The sequence below is a fragment of the Sciurus vulgaris genome (genome assembly GCF_902686455.1).
Source record: "Sciurus vulgaris genome assembly, chromosome: 5".
Lineage (NCBI taxonomy): Eukaryota > Metazoa > Chordata > Mammalia > Rodentia > Sciuridae > Sciurus > Sciurus vulgaris.
In genome coordinates, this window is record NC_136465.1 from 17,617,577 (window position 1) to 17,638,956 (window position 21,380).

The 21,380-nt window shown below is 36.0% G+C and overlaps 1 protein-coding gene across 6 annotated transcripts in view; it reads left to right on the forward strand.

Moving 5' to 3' along the window:
• The window catches only part of PSD3 (pleckstrin and Sec7 domain containing 3), a 593,519-nt gene that overhangs the window by 482,926 nt on the left and 89,213 nt on the right, over positions 1-21,380 (forward strand). For all 6 annotated transcript variants that reach the window (XM_079143340.1, XM_079143339.1, XM_079143341.1 and 3 more), the window contains one exon: positions 13,477-13,670. In XM_079143340.1, coding sequence (XP_078999466.1) covers positions 13,477-13,670 — 194 coding nt within the window. The remainder of the gene's footprint in view (positions 1-13,476; positions 13,671-21,380) is intronic.

Sequence of the window (21,380 nt, forward strand, 5' to 3'; positions counted from 1 at the left end):
CTAAAAACTAAAGATCTCCATTAATGAGGCAAACTCGAAATAAAAGCCACATTCAAAATACTAAAAAATTTTAAAGCAGTATTGCCCTCCCTTTTTTATTCCCTCCCTCGCATGGTTTGACAAAGTCCAGAGGAAGAAGTCTAATTCTTGGTTCCCTTCTTTGAGATAGAGTTTAGAGAAGAGAAGTTGTTCACAGCATTCTTGCCCATCTGTGGCATGCTGAAGTGACAAGTTTTTCACCTTACACCAAAAGAAGATAAGGAATGGCAGCATAATTTGATCTCACAGTGGTGGAAGCCCCAGAATGCAGTAGTGGCACCTTCGCACTTTAAATACCGGGTCTTTGGAGATCAAGAGATTACAGGCACAGGAACATAGTAGAGCATCTAATTTCCCAGCAAGAAACCAGGGTGAGACTGAGAAATTAAGATGTTTAAAATCAACATGGTACAGAAGAACTCAAAGGAGGGGTGAAAAAGGCTGAGCTAGTTTTTAACTCTGCTAAAGAAAAACAAAAAAATAAAGAATATTAGGAAAGAGATTTGAGTAAAATATGAACAGACGAAAACATTATTTAAAAATAGCCAAAGAAATTCTGGTTGGCGTGTAAGAAGATTGGAAGTCAACACTGCATCTTAGCAAATGAAAAACCTGAACAAACTCTAGATCCATCAGAGAAGTGAGGGCGCAGAGCAAACCACAGCCCCCAAAATTGGACAGAAGGACTGTTGAATACAAAGAGTCACAACTTAGTGGAATGAAAACTCCAAGCAGAAACCAACATGGAAAGCACTACTGGGACAGGAAAGCTGACTATCATTGACAAGTTTCTAGAGGCTCATTTCAGTCACATGTGAAAGGTGAAAGCTTCAGGGCACCCAGTTGTGGGGTGTGGGGCGGGGGAGTTCATTGGGGCATCACAGTGAATATTGGAGGAAATTCCCAGGCGTCTGGCAGGGGTGGGGGAAAAGGAACCTTTTTCAAGTACAGTTCAGTGTTCTGTTCTTGAGAAGGTCTCCCCTCAAGAGAATATTTTAGTAGAACCTATTTAGTTTTGGTAAAGCCTGACTAATATGGGAAGGAGAAATGCCCATCTAGCCCTGCTAGCTGCCTGCTCCAACCCGAGGGCATGAGGGGTAAAACCACGGAAGTTCACAGACAGGCTCACCAAAGACTGCGACCATTGCACACCTTACCACTGCATTCCCAAAGGCCTATTCACCAAAGGTTCTTTTTGTTCACATTTCCATCTCTCCGGGGGGAAAAATGTAAGACATGTTAATGGGCAGAAAACACAGTTTGAAGAGGCAGAACTAGCATAAGAACCAGAATCAGATACTGCAGGGATGTTGATGTTGGAGCTATCAGAGCAAGAATTTAAAACAGCGCTGGTGAAATGTTGAGGATTCTAGTGGAAAAAGTAAACGGAATGCAAGAATAGAGAGGAGATGTAAGCAAAGAGTTCGAAATTCCAAGAAAAGCTGTATATAAAAACAGAAACAAGCAGTGTCTGATGGGTTTGTGAGGACATACTGGACATATATGAGGAAAGAATTCAAACTTGGGAGGCTGTCAGTAGAGCCTTCCAAAAAGGAAAAACAAGGAAAAAGACCAGAAACTTAGAAGAGGAGCTGAGTAATAGAATGCCTGAGAAATGGCCCAAATAGAGATAGTGCAACTGCTTGGGATCATCAGAAGAAACACCATGAGAGAATGAAAAGGAAATATTTGAAGCCTTAATGGTTCAGGCAACAAACCATAGATTCGGGTCTCTTAGAAAACACTAAGCGGAATAAATGCAAAGGAAAAAAAAAAGATAAAAGAAAAAATTTTAAATAAGCCACAAAAGAAAAACATCTTATTTAAGTAGGGGGGAGTTTGGGAGAACCAACTATATGTTGGCCCAAAGAAACCTTTAAATATAAATATGGGTGTAAATTAAAAGTAAGCATATGGGATAAGACATTATGTTAACATTAATCAAAAGAAAATGAGAGTAGCTATATTAATTTCAACCAGAGGAGATTTCAGAGCAAGGAAAATGATCATGGATAAAGAAGGGGTATTAAATTAATAAAGGAATCAGTTCTCCAAGAAAGCATAGCAATCCTTAATGTGTGTGTATTTAACAATTGTGTCAAAAAGTGTAAGGCAAAAACTGATAGACTTCAAAAACCCTCTATAAGAAATTGACAGATCCAGCAGGCAAATAATAAGAACCTTGTTAAATTAGTCAGCACCATCAATCAACTGGATATAATTGACATCATGGATAACATTATCCAACAACAACAGAATACATACGCTTCTCAAGGTCGTATGGAATATTCACCAAAATAGATCATCACATGCTGGGCCATAAAATACACCCTCAACAAATTTTAAAAATAGCGTACAGTATGTGTACTCAGGCCATCATGGAATTTAATTACAAATTAACAACAGAAAGACATCTGGAAAATTCCCCAAATACTTGGTACTATATAGCACTTATAAATAATGGGTGAAAGAAAAAGTTTCAAGATAAATTTTTAAACATCTTGATCTAAATGAAAAGGAAATGCAATTTATTATAATTTGTGGGATACAAGGAAAAACTGTAAATGCTTAACTTTGTAGTATTTAATACAAAAGAAGAATGATCTCAACAAGTCCCCACCTTTAAAAGAAGAGTCATTTAAATCCAGAGTAAACACAAAAAGAAGAAAGAAAAATTAGGGCAGAAATAAATGAAATTGGTAGCAGGGAATTAAAGGAGCAAAATCAAAAGCTAGTTCTTTTAAATGTCAGTGAAATTAATAAGCTCTAGTCATGTAAACTAAGATAAAAAGATCGAAGACCTTAATTACTAATATCCAATATGAAAGGGGGGTGGATAGAGCTACAGATTCTCTAACATCAAAAATATAGTAAAAGGATATTATAAGTATCTTTATGCCAGTGATTTGATAAGCCACATGAAATGAGACAATTTCTTAAAAGACGTACTTGGCCAAAACTCACACAAAAACAAATAGAACATTTAATTAGACCTGTTTCTATTAAAGCAATAGAATCAGTAATCAATAGTCTTCCCAACTGGCACCATACCCAGTTGGTTTTACTGGTGAATTCTGCCAAACATTTTTGGACAAATTTTACCAGTTCTGTGTATTCTAGAACATAGAAGCAAGGGAAGCATATCCCAACACCTTCTAACAGGCACCATTGCTATAATAACCAAATGAGACAAATACATTAAAAGAAAGGAAAGTTGCAGACCAGTATCTCTCATGAACATAGTTGTAAAACCCTTAACAAAATTTAGCAGATCAAATACAAAAATATATAAAAAGAACTATATACCACAGCTATGTGAGATTCATACCAAATATAAAGGTTGTTCAACATTTTTAATTCAACTAATGAAGCCCATCATATCAGCTAAGAAGAATTACATACCCATATATCTGATAGACAAAACACTTTTCACAAATTTCAACACTCATTTGTTATTAAAGAAGAAAAACTAGCAAACTAGAAATAGCAACTCTTTTGATAAAGAATATCTGTAGGAAAACTACAGCAAACTTATTAATGAGGAAGTTGAAGCTTATCTGCTAAGATCAGGAATAAGGTAAGATTATTCCATTTCACCACTGCTTTTCAACATCATGTTGAAAGTCCTAGCTAATGCAATAAGACTAGAAAAGAAAAGGTATATAGATTTGGAAGGAAAAAAATCAGACATTGTTTGTAGATAGCATGGTTTTCTAAACAACTCTTGAAACTAATCAATGATTATCGCAAGATGTAAGATTAGTATCCAAAAGTCAATTCCTTTTCTTTATACCAGCAATTACCAAGTGGAATTTCAAATTAAAAACAAAATATCATTTATATTATCACTCCCCAAAATGAAAATTCTAATGGAAGAAATCAAAGAACAGACAGAATAAAGGGAGAAATATTCCACATTCATGGATAGGAAGACTCAACACCATCAAAATACCTATCTGCTCCAACTTGATCTATGGATTCAGTGCAATCCCAATTCAAATCTCAACAAGTTATTTTGTAGACATTGACAAACTGCTTTTAAAGTTAATATGAAGAGATAGAAGACCCAGACCAGCCAACACAATATCAAAGGAAAAGATTAAAGTCAGGAAACTGTATTACTCAACTGTAGAACCTATAAAGCTGTGGTAATCAAGACAGTGCGATACAGTGAAAGGATACACAAATCAATCAATTGAAGAGACTGGAGAGCCCAGAAATAGATCACAGAAATAATCAGTTTATATTTGACAAAGAAACAAAGATGGTCTTTTCAAAAAATAGTGCTGGAGGATCTAGGACTTCCACATGTCCCCCACTTCAAAAAGAAACAAATTCCCCTTACACCTTTAAAAAAAATTAACTTGCAGTAACTTATAGGTCTAAATATAAAATGAAAAACTATGAAACTCATAAAAGATAGAAGAAATTCTAGGTAACCTTGGGTACAGTGATGACTTTAGATACAACACTGAAGACATTCATAAAGCAGAGCGATTACCTAGAGTTAAGCAGTAAAGGTGAATAGGCATTTAGGTCAGGGGATATAGTCTGTATGATACTGGAATATAGGAAACATCATATATTTGCAAAAATTCAACATTAAGAGTTAACGCTTGGGAGATAATGATGTATAAGTGTAGGTTAATTGGCTGTAATGAATGTGCCACTCTGGTGTTTTCCTAGTAGGTATGTGGGGAAAGGAGGTGTATAAGAAATCTCTCTACCTTTAGCTCAATTTTGCTATGAACCTGAAACTGCTCTAAAAAATAAAGCTTTTTTGAAAAAAAAAGGAAAAATGCAAATGACAAGAAGGAAAGAAGTGAGGAAAGATATTATACATGATGTGTAGAAAGCATAAAAAGTGAGAGAAATATGCCTGTATGTTTATAATCACTAAGGATTGATAATTTAGATATTACTGGTGGCTGGGGGAAAGGAGAGACTAGGAAGTTGTCACTTACTAAGCACAGATATTCACTTTGGGATGAAGAAAAATTCCAAAAGTGGATGGGGAAGACTACACAGCACTGTGATTATACTTAACACCACAGATTGTACATTCAAATTTAAATTTGTTAAAATGGAAGTTTGATATGGATATTTTACCAAAATGAAGAAAAATGGGAAATTCATATATAAATGTGAATTCTGCCTAGTAAACTTGTCCTTATTCTTTACTAACTCCAATGTTAGAATCTCTGTAGTGACGTACCATTGAGTCCAGGTTGACCAGTACTCCAGATCTGATCTGGAATGTTTTTATCTTTCCAACTGTTTTATTCTTAACCCACCCATGTACACACACAAATGCCCCACACATTTCTCTTCGATTTCAGCTTTTCAATCCCACATAACTGAGCCCTTTAATACATTTGGTGCTGGTGCAACACTGGATAGAGCTATGAGACTTAGCAATTTGGGGTATTTAAGAATCTGCTCGGTCAGGGGATCAACTTAACAATGGTCAGCATTTAGTTTTTTGTTTTTTTGTTTTTTTAAACCAAAAAGGTTTTCTGTGAAATTTAAGACTCCAGTGAATTTTTATGATTCCCTTTATTTTTGTTTAAAAACAAACTCACTTGTCCTAAGTAGCATAGAATGCAGGAAATTCATGATTTACAGTTGCCTTTTAGAAAAGGTACCTGCTGTCAGCACTAGTGCTTTTGTCATTCTTGAGATGAGCTGTGTCATTAAGCAGAGCTGAACCTGGACAACCAGTGAGCCACACAGTTCATTACTGATCAAACAGACTGCTGCAAAGGATGTTCTGCAGAATTTCTTAGGTCAGCAGGTATTGAGGTGGTTGGAATCTCAGCAAAAATACTCAGAATTCTTTCTATGTCCAAAGTATTTGTGCATTCATTGTACTTTTTAGCAAGGCAGAGAGCTCTGTTGTATCTCCTCCATTTTACTTTAACAAAGTTGTTTATGTCATCCTGAAAGTATCTTGGTCATTCAGGGTACTATGGAAATGAGTGAACTTTATAGTTTTTTGTCATCAGTATTGTATTAATCTGTGTCTGCTCCTATATAGAATTGAAATAGCCTATGTAGACACTGGCGTTTTATGATATCTATTAATAAATAAATGCAACCCTGCAATGAGGCAGTCAGGAAACATGTGAATTAATAAGGTCATTGGTTCCTGTTCTCTGTCAATTCCATGTCTTAAATAAGGGTTGGTATAGAGTCTTATCAGCAATGGAGAGATGTTATAGGGAAAGGGCAAGAATCATAGCGGGGGCTGTGTGTGGCTTGGGTAAAGTCCTCACAGTATTACTACTGATGTCACTTCTACCCTGGAAGTCACTACACAGTCCCATATGTTTAAGATTCAAGGACAGCCACCACCAGATGGCATGACCTGCATCTGGGAGGACACATTTCAGAGCCTGGTGAGATGGATCATTAACCGTACAGTAAATATCCAGAGTACTTGTTTTGAAGGACTGGATATTTTGGACCTTCACTTGTCAGGGCTTTACTGGGATGTGCTGAGTTGAATGTTTTCCCATTGATTGTTTTCCTGACAGAATATCTTTCAGTTTTTTATATCCAATGCCGTAGAAAATACAAACCTCCATAAAAATAGTCCCTTTCAGAAGAAATGTCATATAATCTTTTAGTAGGCTCATTATAAAAGTAAGAAGAACCAGGTGAAGTGAGTTTTAAATGTATTGTTATTTGATCCTATTCAGAATATTCAATATGTGATCGATTTAAATAATTATTGATATATTGTGCTCCTCTGTGCCAAGTCTTTAGAAGTTAGACTTAATTTCAATTTGAACTTGTCACATTTCAAGTGGGCTTTTCACATATGGCTAGTGACTACCACATTGGAGAGTGTAACATTACAGACTTCTTTTGGCTGATGTTTATGTAGAGAAGATACATATTTGCATCCATCAAAGCTCAGGATAATATTTTAAACAAGACAGGGTGTGGGGAAAGTCTCAAGTGACTTACATATGCGATCATTGAAGCATCAGTCATTTGTAGTCATTTGAAAAGAATGCTCAGAGTTAATAGAGAATTTCTTTGGGCTAGGATGTTGCTAGTACAAGGAGGAACTTTGGTTATAGCTTAAAAGCATTTGTTAAACACAGTTATTTGACACAAACCAATATTTTAAATATTTTATGTCATACATGATTATCTACATTGACGTTTTTACTATGGGGACTGACTTGGGGTTCATATCTCCTACCCTGTGTCATCTTTTTCCCTTTTAATTACTAGGAACTATACCTTTGTGGCACCTTGCAAGCTGGCATCTGACTTTCAGCAGTGGGTTCTTTGCAGGAACCAGGAGTTGCCTTTGGCACCAATCTCAGTGTAGTGATTTTCAAATTGTGTTCATGTTCACTGAAATCCTAGGATTGTTTTTTTAGTCCTTCTGGGTTCTACAGGGTTTTGATTCTACATTCATTTTTTAAATGTTTTAAACTGTTTTCCACTTAAAAATACAAAATGTTTTTGCATGTACTAACCCATCATGTTTACCACCAGATCATTGATTTCTGTCATAGACTTGAGGATGAAGTTCTTAACCACCATCTCACTATTCCATTAACGAATACTCCAAGTTTGCAAATTAAGCCATTTAAAAAAAATTCATCATTTGCAGCTGCTTTTCTGTGTGAATCAGGATTTCTATAAAACTGTAACCGTCTAAAGTACAAAATTTTAGAAATGCTAAGGCTGACTGATGAGTTATACACAATAACAAGTTTCATGTTTGAACAAACTGTTCCACCTTTCTAATTGACATGTTTTATAATACACATTATACATTAGAATCACAAAATTGTTTTATCAACTTTATACTAAAATTTTGTTTAGTTTATTCCCTGCACGATACATATAAGTCTGCTTAAAAAACAGATTTGGAAACAATGGCTGTGGTAACTTCTTTTGGCTCTTGATGTTTAAAACATCTATCATGTTTCCCAGAATAATCATTGTTTTTTTCTAGTGACAACTCCTAGCCCCCCAAACCATCAATAATCCCCAGTACTGGAGGCAGATTTATGAATAAGTCTTGAAGTCGAACAAATGATAGTTCATTTATTCTTGTGTAACTTGTGTCCCCTTTTCTCTTGAAATATGAAAGCAATACTTTCAGTGTGATCAATCTAGAATGTCAGTTTATGAAAAAACAAAAACCACAAAATTCATTATTTTTTGTTCTCAATTTACGAATTTATAAAGCAGTCAAAATTGTTTTGAAAACAACCATGGCTTTCACATGACTTTCACATGACTTTCACATGCCTTCCTTCATAAATGTATGTTTATTAAAGTATTTGACATAAAAATCTGCATATTTCTTAATGCTTATCAGGTATAATAATCTAAGTAAGTGCAGTGATAAAAGTACCTAGTATTTATAAGCATGTTGTAAATAGGTAAAGTTGGAAGATGATATATTTATTCTCAAGTATATGAATTTTAGATTACTCATATCAAAAATTACTTTCTGAAATTATTTACATCAACCCCAAATTATCTGCCACACAATGCAGTGGTCCTCTGTAAGCAAGATTTGAATATGAATAGGGTGATTCATTTTTTCAATGCAAGGGATTTTTTTTTAATTTCTCAATTTAAATTTATAATATTAGTGAATATTTTTTCTTTTTATTCCCTTTATTTGACAAATAATTTTTTATTCACAGGGTATAATGTGATGTTTTCATCTGTGTAAACCTTGTGAAAAGACTCACTCTAATTTACATGCTGTCCCCTCATCCTGACTTTTTTTTTTTTTTGCAGAGAGGTTAAAAATGTACTCTTTTTAAACATTTTAGAAATGTAAAATGGATTATTATTATCTGCAGTCACCGAGAGTGGGTCTCTAAAACATTACCTAGATCTTTGTACACTTTGAGAAACATCTTCCCTTGCCCCACCGTCTCCCCCCATCCTCTGATAACCACCTTTCCTAATATTTGTTTTGTGAGATCAACTCTTTTAGGTTCCACACATGACTTGGTCCTTCTGTGCCTCGCTCATTTCACTTAGCCTAAGGTTCTTCAGTTGCATCCATGCTGTCTTAAATGACAGAATTCCTCTCTGTATCACAGCTGTATAGTGTTACATTGTATACAGAGTTGTCCCCCCTTAATCTGCAGGAGATATATTGCAAGACATATATGGCATATCTGTGATCAAGTGTAATTTATACATCAGGCACAGTAAGTGATTAACAGCAGTAACTAATAATAATATATAATTATAATAATTTTAACAACGTACTATAAGAAAAGTTGCAGTTAAGTGCAGTCTTTCTCTGTCTCTCTTTCTCAGAATATCTTATTGTACCACATTCATCCTTTTTCTCATGATAATGTGTCTTTGGTTCAGACCAGAGCTGACCACAGGTAACTGAAACCTCAGAAAATGTGATGGTAGATGAGTGGAAACTGCTGTATGTGCCACATTTTCCTTATCCATTCATCCATTGGTGGACACTTAAATTGCTTCCCGACCTGTCTGTTGTGAATAATGCTGAAATCAACATTGGAGTGCAGATATTTCTTCATTACTCCAGTTTCCTTGCTTCTGAATTTATACCCAGAAGTGACTCCAGGATCATATAGTAATTCAATTTTTAATTGTTTGGATAGTTTGTCTCCCTTCTGTTTTCCATTAATGGCTATGCTGCTCCCATTAGCAACTCTAAGGATCCCCTTACTCCACACCCTTGTCAGCACTTATCATTGGCTGTGTTATCTTGATCACAGCTGTCCTAACCGGTGGGAGGTGACATTTCATTGTGGTTTTAAGTCACATTTCCCTAATGATTAGAGAGGTTAGAGTTTTTCCGTATATCCGTTGACCACTCTTTATCTCTTGAGAATGTTTTTTGCCCATTTTTTGATGAGGTGGTTCTCTTGCACTTACGTTGAGGCCCTTACATACCTTGAGATGGTGTGTGATTTGAAGGGTCTTTTTCCCTCTGAAACTGTCTCTTTACTCTGTTCAGAGCTTGATAGAACCCTGTCTCTTTTTGCTTTTGTTGCCAGTGCTTTTGGATTCCTGTCCAAGACATCATTGCCCAGATCAATGTTGTTGAACTTCCCCTCTCCTATATTTTCTTCTAGCTCTATAGTTTCAGGCCTTCAATTTTAAGTCCTCTATTTTGAGTTGATTTTTGTGTATGGTATGAGGTATAGGGTTTCATTTCATTGTTTTGCCTGTGAATATTTAGTTATTCCAGAACCATCTTTTATAGAGATGTCATTTCCCCCTTGTGTGTTCTTGGCACTTTTGTCAAAAATCAAATAAATATTTAGATTTGTTTCTGGGTTTTTTATCCTATGTATCTGTTTTTATCACTAGTACTTGTGTTTTGATTATAGATTGTGATCTCTAATCAGGCGTACATTCAGCCCTCCACGTATGTGAATTCTGCTTCTGTGGGCTCAACCAACCACAGATTGAGAATTCACAAGGGAATTATATTAATATAATTAAATATATATATAATAATATAATTAAAATATATATTATATTGAACCTGTACAAACATTTTTTCTTGTCATTCTTCATAAGCAGTGCAGTTTAACAACTATTAACTTTAGCATTTACATTGTATTATTGTATTATTGTACAGATTTAAAGTATACAGGAGGATTGAATAAATTATAACATAATTTATATATTTATAATATTATAATTATTATAATTAATATAATATAATTTTTATATATTTATATAATTTATATATTATATAATATTATATATAGTCCCATTTTATATAAGGAACTGTAGGTGTCCACAGGTGGTCCTGGAACCAGTGCCCCATGGAATCTGAAAGACAGCTTAATAGTCTAGTCAGGGAGTTCAGTTGCTATAGCCTTGTTCCTTTTGTTCTGGATTACTTTGGGATTCAGGGTCCTTTCTGTTTCCATGGGAATGTGGGGATTGTGTTTCTTTTTTTTGTGGAAAATGATACTAGAATTTTGTTAGGGATTGCATTGAATCCATGTCTCATTTTGGGTAGAGGAAGTATTTTAACAATATTAACTTGTCTAATTCATGGACACTGACTAAATGTCTTTCTACTTATATGTTTTTCAATTTCTTTGTCAGTGTTTTAGAGTTTTCAGTTAACTATGTGAATCTTAATGGTGGCAGTAGAAAGATCTCTTTGAGGAACAGAAATCTCTTTTCTGAATTGATTCTAATCTAATCTTATAGTACTGTAGTTTTGTATTATCATGGTGGTGGTTGCAAACACAATATTTGATTATAAAAATAATAGAAACTAGAGCCTATTCTCATGTCTTTTAACAGGTAAAGAGTTAAACAAACTGATATATCTGTAAAATGAAACAGTGCTCCACGATAATAAAGAATGAACTATTGATGGGCATGACAGTGTGGATGAACTTTGCATTTTGCCAAGTAAAAGAAGTCATTTACATGCCAAGTTAGAAAAGGCAAGAAAGACAGACCTGTGGTTGCCAGATATTGTATAATCCAAGGATTCATATAAATATCCCTGTGTTTTTTTTTGCCAAAGAATGTAAAATACATGAAGGAACCATTTGATCGCAAAGATAATAATCATCACAGGCAAGAACCATTTGGGAATGCTAATGTTAGTGGACAAAAGGTAAAGCGAAACAGGATGTTTCCCCCCAAACATTTACACAAGAAAATAAGAAACTGTCAGATATTACCTTAACCAAGTTAATATCACAAATTATAAAACCTATTACCTCCCCCCCATCGGTTGTGTTGTTTCCGGGCTTTCTATCCTATGTATCTGTTTTTATTACTAGTATTTGTGTTTTGATTATAGATTGTAATCTGTAATCAATCTTATATTCAGCCCTTCGTATATATGGAGAAAACTGTCAGATATTACCTTAACCAAGTAATCATGGTTAATATCACCAATTGTAAAACCTATTACCTCCTCCCCGAGTCCATTGCACCAAGAGGGGTGTATCACTCATGTTGTATCCTCCCCCGAAAATGCACAGCCTCAATCTAGTTATGAGAAAACATCAGACAAAACTAAATTGAGGATATTCTGCAAAATTATTGACTAGTGCTTTTTAAACTGTCAAGTCCATGAAGGACCAGGCAAGGTTGAGCAACTGTTACAGACTAGAAGTGACAAAGGAGCCGTGACAACCAAGTGCACTTTGGATTCTAGGTGCAATCCTGGAATAGAAAAATAATTTAATGAAAAAAAAATAAAAACAAACCTGGTGCAGTCTGAAAGAAATCTCAAGTTTAATGAATAGTATTTTACTAACGTTAAATTTTTTAGTTTAGAAAAATTGACTGTAGTTATGTAAGATGCTAACAGGAGAAACTGAGCATATGGAAACTCCATGTACTATCTTTGAAAATCTAAAATTATTTCAAAATAAAAGTAAAATGTGGATGTTTAAGAGTCCAGTTTTACTTTCATGTAGCTCACAATTACTTATACCAGTGGAGGAAAGAAGTCTGTTTTTCTTTGACTACCACCATCATCAGATATATTTGATGGTTATTAATCTTGTGATTTATTCAAAATATGTTTTGGGAGTGGTTATTTTGGTTGAAATTTTAATAAAGATTTAATAATCAGAGTTTAATAAAAAAAGAAACCACAGGTGATTCTGGAAATTCAAAAAACTGAGCAAAAGCAACTGCCTTTGTAATGGTGTTTTCTTTTCCAGGGGCATATCAGAGCTCATTAACTTCCCTCTTCTTTGTTAACCAAATGTGATCCTGTTCTCTGCCTCCTCTGTGCTTCATGTATGTTATGGTCTCAGGTTTAAACTTGCTGAACTTGTAGGAACAGGGATTCAGAAGCGGGTCAGGCAGTTAGGGGTGTTCTCAGTGACTGGTAGGGTGCCCCACATTTATGCAGTGGTTGAGCTGGTGGCACTTGTAAGATACCATAGTACTTTGCATGGCACCATCTAAATCACAGACAAGGAAGTGCCTAGTTATTTAGCACATACAGTTCAATATTAGTCAATGGACTCAATCTGTAATTATTTATTTTCTGTATATGCCAATCACTGTGTTAAGTCCTGCAGAAATACAAAAGTTGAAATCACAATTCCGGTCCAAAAATGCCTCCTGGTTTAAAAGAAGACAGATAGGAAGGTATCATTGTGGGTGGGAAAAGCACAGGCTTTAGAATTTTACAGTTATACCCTAATCATCTCTTGTTTTAATTACTAAGTCTTAGCCTGGGGTATGCATTTGAACTCACTGTGTTTCCTTATCTTGTAAAACAGAATGCTAATATTGGTCTTACTAGATTGTCATGATCATTAATCCTCACACATAGGAGACACTCAATAAATGGCTGTTATCATGGTGATTTGTTGTCAGGATGGGCCATTAGAAAGCAAGGGAGTTTATACACTGTGGTAGGTGCTTGGCTCAGTCTTTACGTTTTCTTCCTCTTAGAGATGACGAAGAGAAAAAAAAGTCCCCCTCAGAAGGCACTGATGAGAAGGCCAACGGAACACATCCAAAGACCATAAGTCGCATTGGGAGCACGACCAACCCCTTCTTGGACATTCCTCATGACCCAAATGCTGCTGTGTACAAAAGTGGATTCTTGGCTCGGAAAATCCATGCAGATATGGATGGAAAGAAGAGTAAGTTTCTTTTTGTTGTTGTTTTGTTTCATGTACTTTGGCTCAAATTTTAAAGTGAACTTATCTGAAATAAAGTTAGGGGTGAAGAAAAATCATGCTTATTTAGAAAAGTGTTCTTGAAGTTTGAGAAAACCTCTAACCCTAAATCAGAGACCCACCATAGCACCTGATCTTCGCCAAGCAAAATGGCAGAACTCCCCAAATGGATGACTTTTTACAGATGACTCCTTTCCCAGACTCTTATTCATTATGTTTTCATGGTTCCAACAAATAATACTGACTGCCTGCTGTATGCAAGGCACCAAAGTAATGGGATGGACAAGATCCCTGTCTTCATGAAGTTCACATTTCTAGTGGTTGAAGAAAAGGTCAAATTTGTAACACATAGATTAAGCAATGATGTAAGGTCCCAGGAACAAAGGGGGAGAAGGGAGGGATTTCATATCTAAACATGCGTGGAATGATTGACCCTTGGTGGGATGGGCAGGTGAGATGTGGGAGAGTGTAGCGTGAGGAGTATTGGGAAATTGAAGGAATCCCATCTGTTGGCTTCCAATTTCTCCATGAAGTATGAGACATGATTATCTTCTGATAGATAATGTTTAAAGTTTGAAAGGAATGGAATATGTTTACATAGAGTAATCTTGGCAGAAAGTTAAATAACAATTTAATACAGTTGACTGGTCTAAGACAGGCTGACGAATATGCTCAAAATGGGACAGCTTTACCTGTGTGGTGTCCCTGCCCACCTGCATACACAGACGTGGAGTGACACGGACGGAGATGCACAGAACCTCTTTCTATCTGTGTTGGGACACTTTGGCTTAAGGTGTTAGCATTCAAGAGAAGCATTGTGGGAGAGTGGTTTCAACACTGATGTATGATGCTAAGCAAGTTTGTTAATGTTTCCAAGTTCCTCAGAGCACCTCCTCCATGTTTTCCGCACATCTTACTTGCTAGCCTAGGAAACTAAACTACTTGATTTTCTCTAACAACATTGTGAGAGTTCCTGTAGTGGCAAGCGATGACAAGCCACTCTAACATAGAAAGAGGCCACACCTGAAGATGGAGAATTGTCATCAGGACACCCTCTCCATTTCTATCTCTACATGATTTTGTATGTTAGCTTTAGTCTTTCAAATGGGGCTCTTTATACATGGCTGGATATATGGCTATTAGCAGCATGGAAGATCATGTATTCAGTTTCGATGCCAAGGAAAATTTTCCTTCTGCTGTTTTAATTTGGTGTACTCTAGGACAAGTCTCTGATTTGTAGGACCAAGCCGATGAAATACCTTGATTGACAATACCTACTTTGTTGCAATCTTGAGGCAAAAGTTTCTTCAAGAAGGATTGGGAAACAGGTCTCACAAAACGGTTTTTTGTTTTTGTTTTTTTTTTTCCCTAGGCAAATAAGGATTAGATATTCATCTCTTTGTTCCAGCATGCACATACATTCTTCTCCGTACGTTATGTTTGAACGATGCGTTAATCATAGTAAAAATTTCTATTTATAACCACAGATACAGTCTGCAGCATGCTATGTCCAGCTGCAGCTTCTGTCACTAAGGCTAAAATTGGTTGGTTGTGTCCATTCTCTCTAGTTTAGGTGTGGAAAGAGTGTCAATCTATGATATAAATGAAAAAGATAGAAATATCCAATATACCTACTACATATAAAGTACTGGAGGCCAAAAAAAAAAAAAAAAAAAAAACCAAAAAACCCAGAATAACTACAGTTTAAAATGCCAACTCAAAAAAAGGCAAAAAAGGAAACAAAACAGCTCCCACTGATTCAAAATACGTACAGCATCCTGCTAGACATGGAGAGCAGAGTTGCCCATGTGAGCATCCTTTCATTGATGCACTTCCTGCCAGTGGTTTGGCTTGGCTGGTTAACTTATATCAGTGTCCTCAGGTTCTTCCTCATGGGGGAAGTTCCTGGGCTGTCTCTGAGGATTATTGGAGAGGATTGCTCTGCTGGAGGTTCTGCTTCCTGAGAGCGCAGTGCCTATGAACATGAAATCCAAGGGTCGCCTGGCAGCTGAGCTGTCACAGACCCCTTGTGCCACCCTGGAAGTTTCCTGCCAATACAACCCCTTTAAGGGCCTGAGTTAACCACTTTGAGAATTTCTCATTGGCTAGGACAATTATAAATGTCATGGAACTTTTTGTCTTTTGGGCAGCTTAAGAAGTTTGCCTGTTTCTCAAAGGAACCTGCCTGTGCTGTTTTGGTCTCTACTGCCTCATATCAGAGGTAAAAATTCACAGATGGGATAAGTTTCCAGGCTTTCTTCCCGTCAGTTGATTAATCCCTGGGAGAATTTTCACCTGTGTTAGAGGGGATATTGGGAGTTCTTTAATTCTGCAGGCTCTTCCTGGTTATCTCCGTTCCGATTTTCTATGGTTTCCAAACCACTTTAGTGTAGGCAGATAATACAGCCTTTCCGAAACAGGAAAGTGCATGATTTCTAATGATTCTACATAAACTAAAATTTGCCAGCTTAAAGCGTATAATTTGAGTTATTTTGAAGATAACTTGGTCTAAAATTAAAATAGTCACTCAAACTTCTTTTTAGTTTTTTTTATGCTATACATTTTTTCTTAGTTTTTATCTATAAAATCTATGATTTTATCTTTTAAAATGTCTTTTAAAAATATTGTTTAGTTGTAAATGGATCTTTCATTATATTTATTCATTTTTATATGGTGCTGAGGATCGGACCCAGTGCCTCTTGCATGCCAGGCAAGTGCTCTACTACCGAGCCACAACCCTAGCCCAGTGATTTCTTTTATATAGCATGTTGGTGGGTCTTGCTTTTTATCTGAACTCATAATCTTTGTCTTTGGAGTGTTTTGACCACTGAGATGTATAGTAATTACTCATACAGTCATTTTTAAATCTGCCATCTCACTATATTTTCTTGTGCTAGTGTTCTGTGTTTTCCTTCTTTTCATGTCTTCCTGTTTGGGATTAGTTATATTTTATGGTTCTCTTTTTCCTCCTTTGATTTATTGACTGCACCTCTTTCCCTGGTTTTCTTAGTGGTGGTCATAGGGTTTACACTACACCATTAACCTGTCTCGTTCCACCGTCAGGTTATACCCTTGGTATACAGTTTGAGATCCCTAGAGCAGGTTACTTCCGTTTCTCCCTTGCTGGCCTTTGTACTGTCGCCATTTCTTTTAATTCTATGTGTGTTACAAAACTCAGGTAGCACATTACTAATATTTTTTCCTTTGAAAAGTAATGTATTTTTACTTTTACCCACATGCCTACTGACAAGAAATACTTTCATGTTTTATCAGTCTGAAAAAGTCTGCATCTTGCTTTGATTTTAGGAATTAATATTCAGTGAGTTTAGATTTTTAAAAATTTTTTTTCTTTTTCTTTCAGTACTTTAAAAAACCTTTCGCCCTTCCCTGCCCTGTGTGATTTCCATCAGAAAGTTTACTTTCATTCTTTGTTCCTCTTACCTAATGCTGTTCCCTGCCTCTGAATGCTTTCGATTTTCTTTCTTTTTTTTTTTTTTTTTCTTTTTTTTAACCTCTGGTTTCAACAATTTCATTATGAGGTGCCCTATTGTGATTTTCTTGTTTTCCTTGTTTGCTGTTTTAGGGGTTCTTGAATTTTGGGGCTTATTTTTTTTATCACTTTAGGAAATTTTGCAGTCATCATTTTTTTAAAGCACCTACCTTCCTGTAGAGACTTGTTTCCTGGGTGTTAGATTTCTTGATACTGCTCCAAAACCTCCTTGAGGCTCTGTTTTAGATAGCTTTTTTCTTTTTTACCAACTCTTTATGTCCCCTCATTTTTTATGATAATTTTTATTTTTCAAATTTACTACCATGTTTTTCATTTTATATATAGTATTATCTTTGAACTTAAGCTGGAATCTTGGTATCGGCCATTTCTCTCACTAGCAAGTTCATGTTTTTCTTAATGTCAAGTTTATTATATCTATAATACCTGTTTTAAGTCCTCCTCGTCAAAGCCCTTCTTTGTGGCTTCCGAGACTATTACATTGATTAATTTTTTTCTCTCACAGTCATACTTTTCATTTTCTCTGCATTCCTAGTAGGTTTTTGTTTGTTTCGGTCTTTTGCACCAGGGATTGAACCTGGTGGTGCTCAACCAGTAAGACACATTGCCAGCCTTTTTAAATATTTTATTTAGAGATGGTCTTACTGAGTTGCTTAGGGACTTGCTAAGTTGCTGAGGCTGGCTCTGAACGTGGCGATCCCCCTGCCTCAGCCTCCCAAGCTGCTGGGATTACAGCATGCACCACCACACCCAGCTGGCCCTAGCAGCTTTTATTTGAATACCAAACATTGTACATTGTCTTTTTTTTTTTTTTTTTTTTTCTTTTTTCTCCCTATGCTTTTGGGCTTCTATTTTTTTTTTTTTTTTTTTTTGGATTTTCTACTGATCTTCTGATAAGTAAATTGTTGACCAACCAAATTCTTAAATTCTTTAGAAGCTTGCCTCTGTCTTTTTTTGTTGTTGTGGATCCAGAGCATCTTTTACTCTGGGACTTATTTAGTTTCATTAATAAGGCATCGTTCGGATTAATACTCATCTTCGGACTATCCAGTCAGGGCTCTATGTATTACAAAGTCCACTCTGGCCGATGAAAATGCAGATCATTCCAGGCCTGTGTGAGCTCTTGAAATTATTCATTCCACTCCTTTTCGGTGGTTCTTTCCCATGCCTTGGCTTATCTCCTTTTCAGTTGTGCTCAGCTGAATGCTCCAGCCGAGACCTGAGAATTGTTCTGCAGTTCTGCAGAGTTCTTACGTTGTACATTTCTACAGCCCCCCACACGCCCCTCAAGCCCCCTCTGCCTCACCAGCCTCCATCTGTCTCCCCGAGTCAGCATGACTAACAAGCTCTGTTTAGATACCTTCTTTCCTACAAGGGCTGGGAAACTTTCTCCAAGCAGTCGGTGGGCTTGCCTCATTTGTTTCTTCCTCTGCAGGATCATGGTCCAGTGCTACTGGTGTACAATGTCTAAAACCTCGTGTTTAATATATGTAGTATATAATTTTGTCCAGTTGCTATAGTAGGACAGTTTCTATAGCAGGTAATCATCACAAACATATGTAGACCTAAACTGATTACCAGTCCCTTTTGTTAAGAAATGTCTTTGTGGCCAGGTACACATGTGTAATCCCAGTGACTCAGGAGGCTGAGGCAGGAGGATTATGAGTTCAAAACCAGCCTCAGCTGTCTCTAAATAAAATACAATAAATAAAATACAAAATAGGATCAGGGATGTGGCTCAGTAGTTGAGTGCCCCTGAGTTCAATCCCTAGTACCAAAAAAAAAAAAAAAAAAAAAAAAAATTTGTGGTTGCCTGAGACTTCAAGATCTAATATTTATTGAGCTTATGGAAATGATAAAGAATTCTACACATTCAGGTGCAAGCAAACTGTTTATATTTAGAGATTCAGAAAGAGGTTTGTTTCCTTCCGACCTGATCTTTTCTTTCTTTTTGACCCTTGGGTTGAACGTTCAGTTGTAGCTGGTTGACCTAGTTGGCGTCAGTGGTAAGCTGTTGCTGTTCCTTGGGAGTGCCCTGCTGTTCCTAAACCATTTCTGAATTCTTTTCCCTTTCTCCTGTGAAAGATGGTAACTCTTGGTAAATTTGGGAGAGGTTTTATATGAAGTACTCATATGTCATATGCAGCACATGTATCACCTTTTCTTTCCAATACAAATAGCTGGGTGTGGTGGTACACATCTGTAGTAATCCCAGTGACCTGAGCTGACGCAGGAAGATTGGGAGTTCAAAACCAGCCTCAGTAACTTAGCAAGGCCCTCGGCAACTTAATGAGAGATCTGTTTCAAAATATAAAGCACCGGGGGATGTGACTCAGTGGTTAAAGTGCCTCTGGGTTCAATCCCCAGTCCAAAACAAACAACAACAACAACAACAGGAAAAAAAAAAAAAAAAAAAAAAAAACCCACACAATGGCCCTTTGCTGGAGAAGATACAAGTAAGTTTTTTGGTCAATTTTTTCCCATTTTTATTGGTGCATTATTGTGCATACCGATGGGATTTGTTGTTACATGTTCATACATGCACACAGTACACAAAGTAACAGTATAATTTGGTCATTATCACTCCCTAGCACTTTCTCCGTCCCTCCTTCATCCCCACTTTCTCTGTTGACCTCCCTCCCTTTGATTTTCATGAGATCTCCATCGTTTTTTTCCTTTTTTCTTCTCTAGCTTCTGCATATGAGAGAAAACATATGATCCTCAACCTTCTGAGTGTAACTTACTTTGCTTAACATAATGGTCTCTAGTTCCATTCATTTTTCTGCAAATGCCATAATTTCATTTTTCTTCATAGCCGAATAAAATTCCATTGTGCACATATACCACATTTTCTTTATCTGTTCATCTGTTGTTGGACATCTAGTCTGGTTCCATAGTTTGGTTATTGTGAATTGTGCTGCTATAAACATGGGTATGCATGTGTCACTGTGATATGATGACTTTAATTCTTCAGGATGATACCAAGGGGTGGTCTAGCTGGGTCATATGGTAGTTCCATGCCTAGTCTTCTGAGGGACCTCCATACTGATTTCCACAGTGGTTGTACTAGCTTGCAGTCCCACCAACAGTGTACAAGTATTCCATTTTCTCCACATCCTCTCCAGTATTTATTATTATTTGTATTCTTGGTGATTAGCATTTTGACTGGTGTGACATGAAATCTCAGTGTAGTTTTGATTTCCATTTCCCTAATTGCTAATGATATTGAACTTTTTAAATTAATTTCTTGGCCAGTTTTATTTCTTCTTTTGAGAAATGCTGTTTAATTCATTTGCCCATTTATTAATTGGGGTATTTGATTTTTTTGGTAGAAAGTTTATCGAGTTCTTCATATATTCTAGATATATTAATCCTCTGTCAGAAGAGTAGCTAGCAAAGATTTTCTTCCATCCTGTAGGTTTTCTCTTCTTCACATTCCTAATTGTTTCCTTTGCTGTGCAGAAGCTTTTCAATTCGATGCCATTCCATTTCTTAACTCTCGGTCAGATTTCCTGAGCCTTAGGGGTCCTAATTGAGAAAGTCATTGCCTGTGCCTGTATGCTGGAGTGTGGACTCTGTTTTTTTCTAGGAGTTGCATAGTTTCTGGTTTAATCCCTCAGTTTTTGATCAATTTTGAGTTGATATTTGTGCAAGGTGAGAGATAAGGCGAGAGATAAGAGATAAGGTAAGATATCTTTTACATCTAGATAACCAGTTTTCTCAGCACCATTTGTTAAATAGGCTGTCTTTTCTCCAATGTGTGTTTTTAAGATTCTAATAGTAACCCATAGGACAACTACTAAGAAAATAAATTTCAAAATATAGTAAAAGAAACAAAACATTTAGATGGTATACTAAAAAACACCTATTTAATACCAAAGAAGATAATAAAAAGGAGAGGAATATAGAAGACACTTAGAAAATGAATAGAATTATTGATAAAAATTGTCCTTTGTCAATAATTACATTAAATGTAAATGAATTAATACTTTAATTAAAAGGCAGAGATTAGAGCAGAGTTTTTTTTTAATTGTTCTATTTAGTTATATATGACAGCAGAATGCATTTTGATTCATTGTACAAAATTGGAGTACACCTTTTCAATTTCTCTGGTTGTAAACAATGTAGACTCACATCATTTGTGTAATCACACATGTACATAGAGT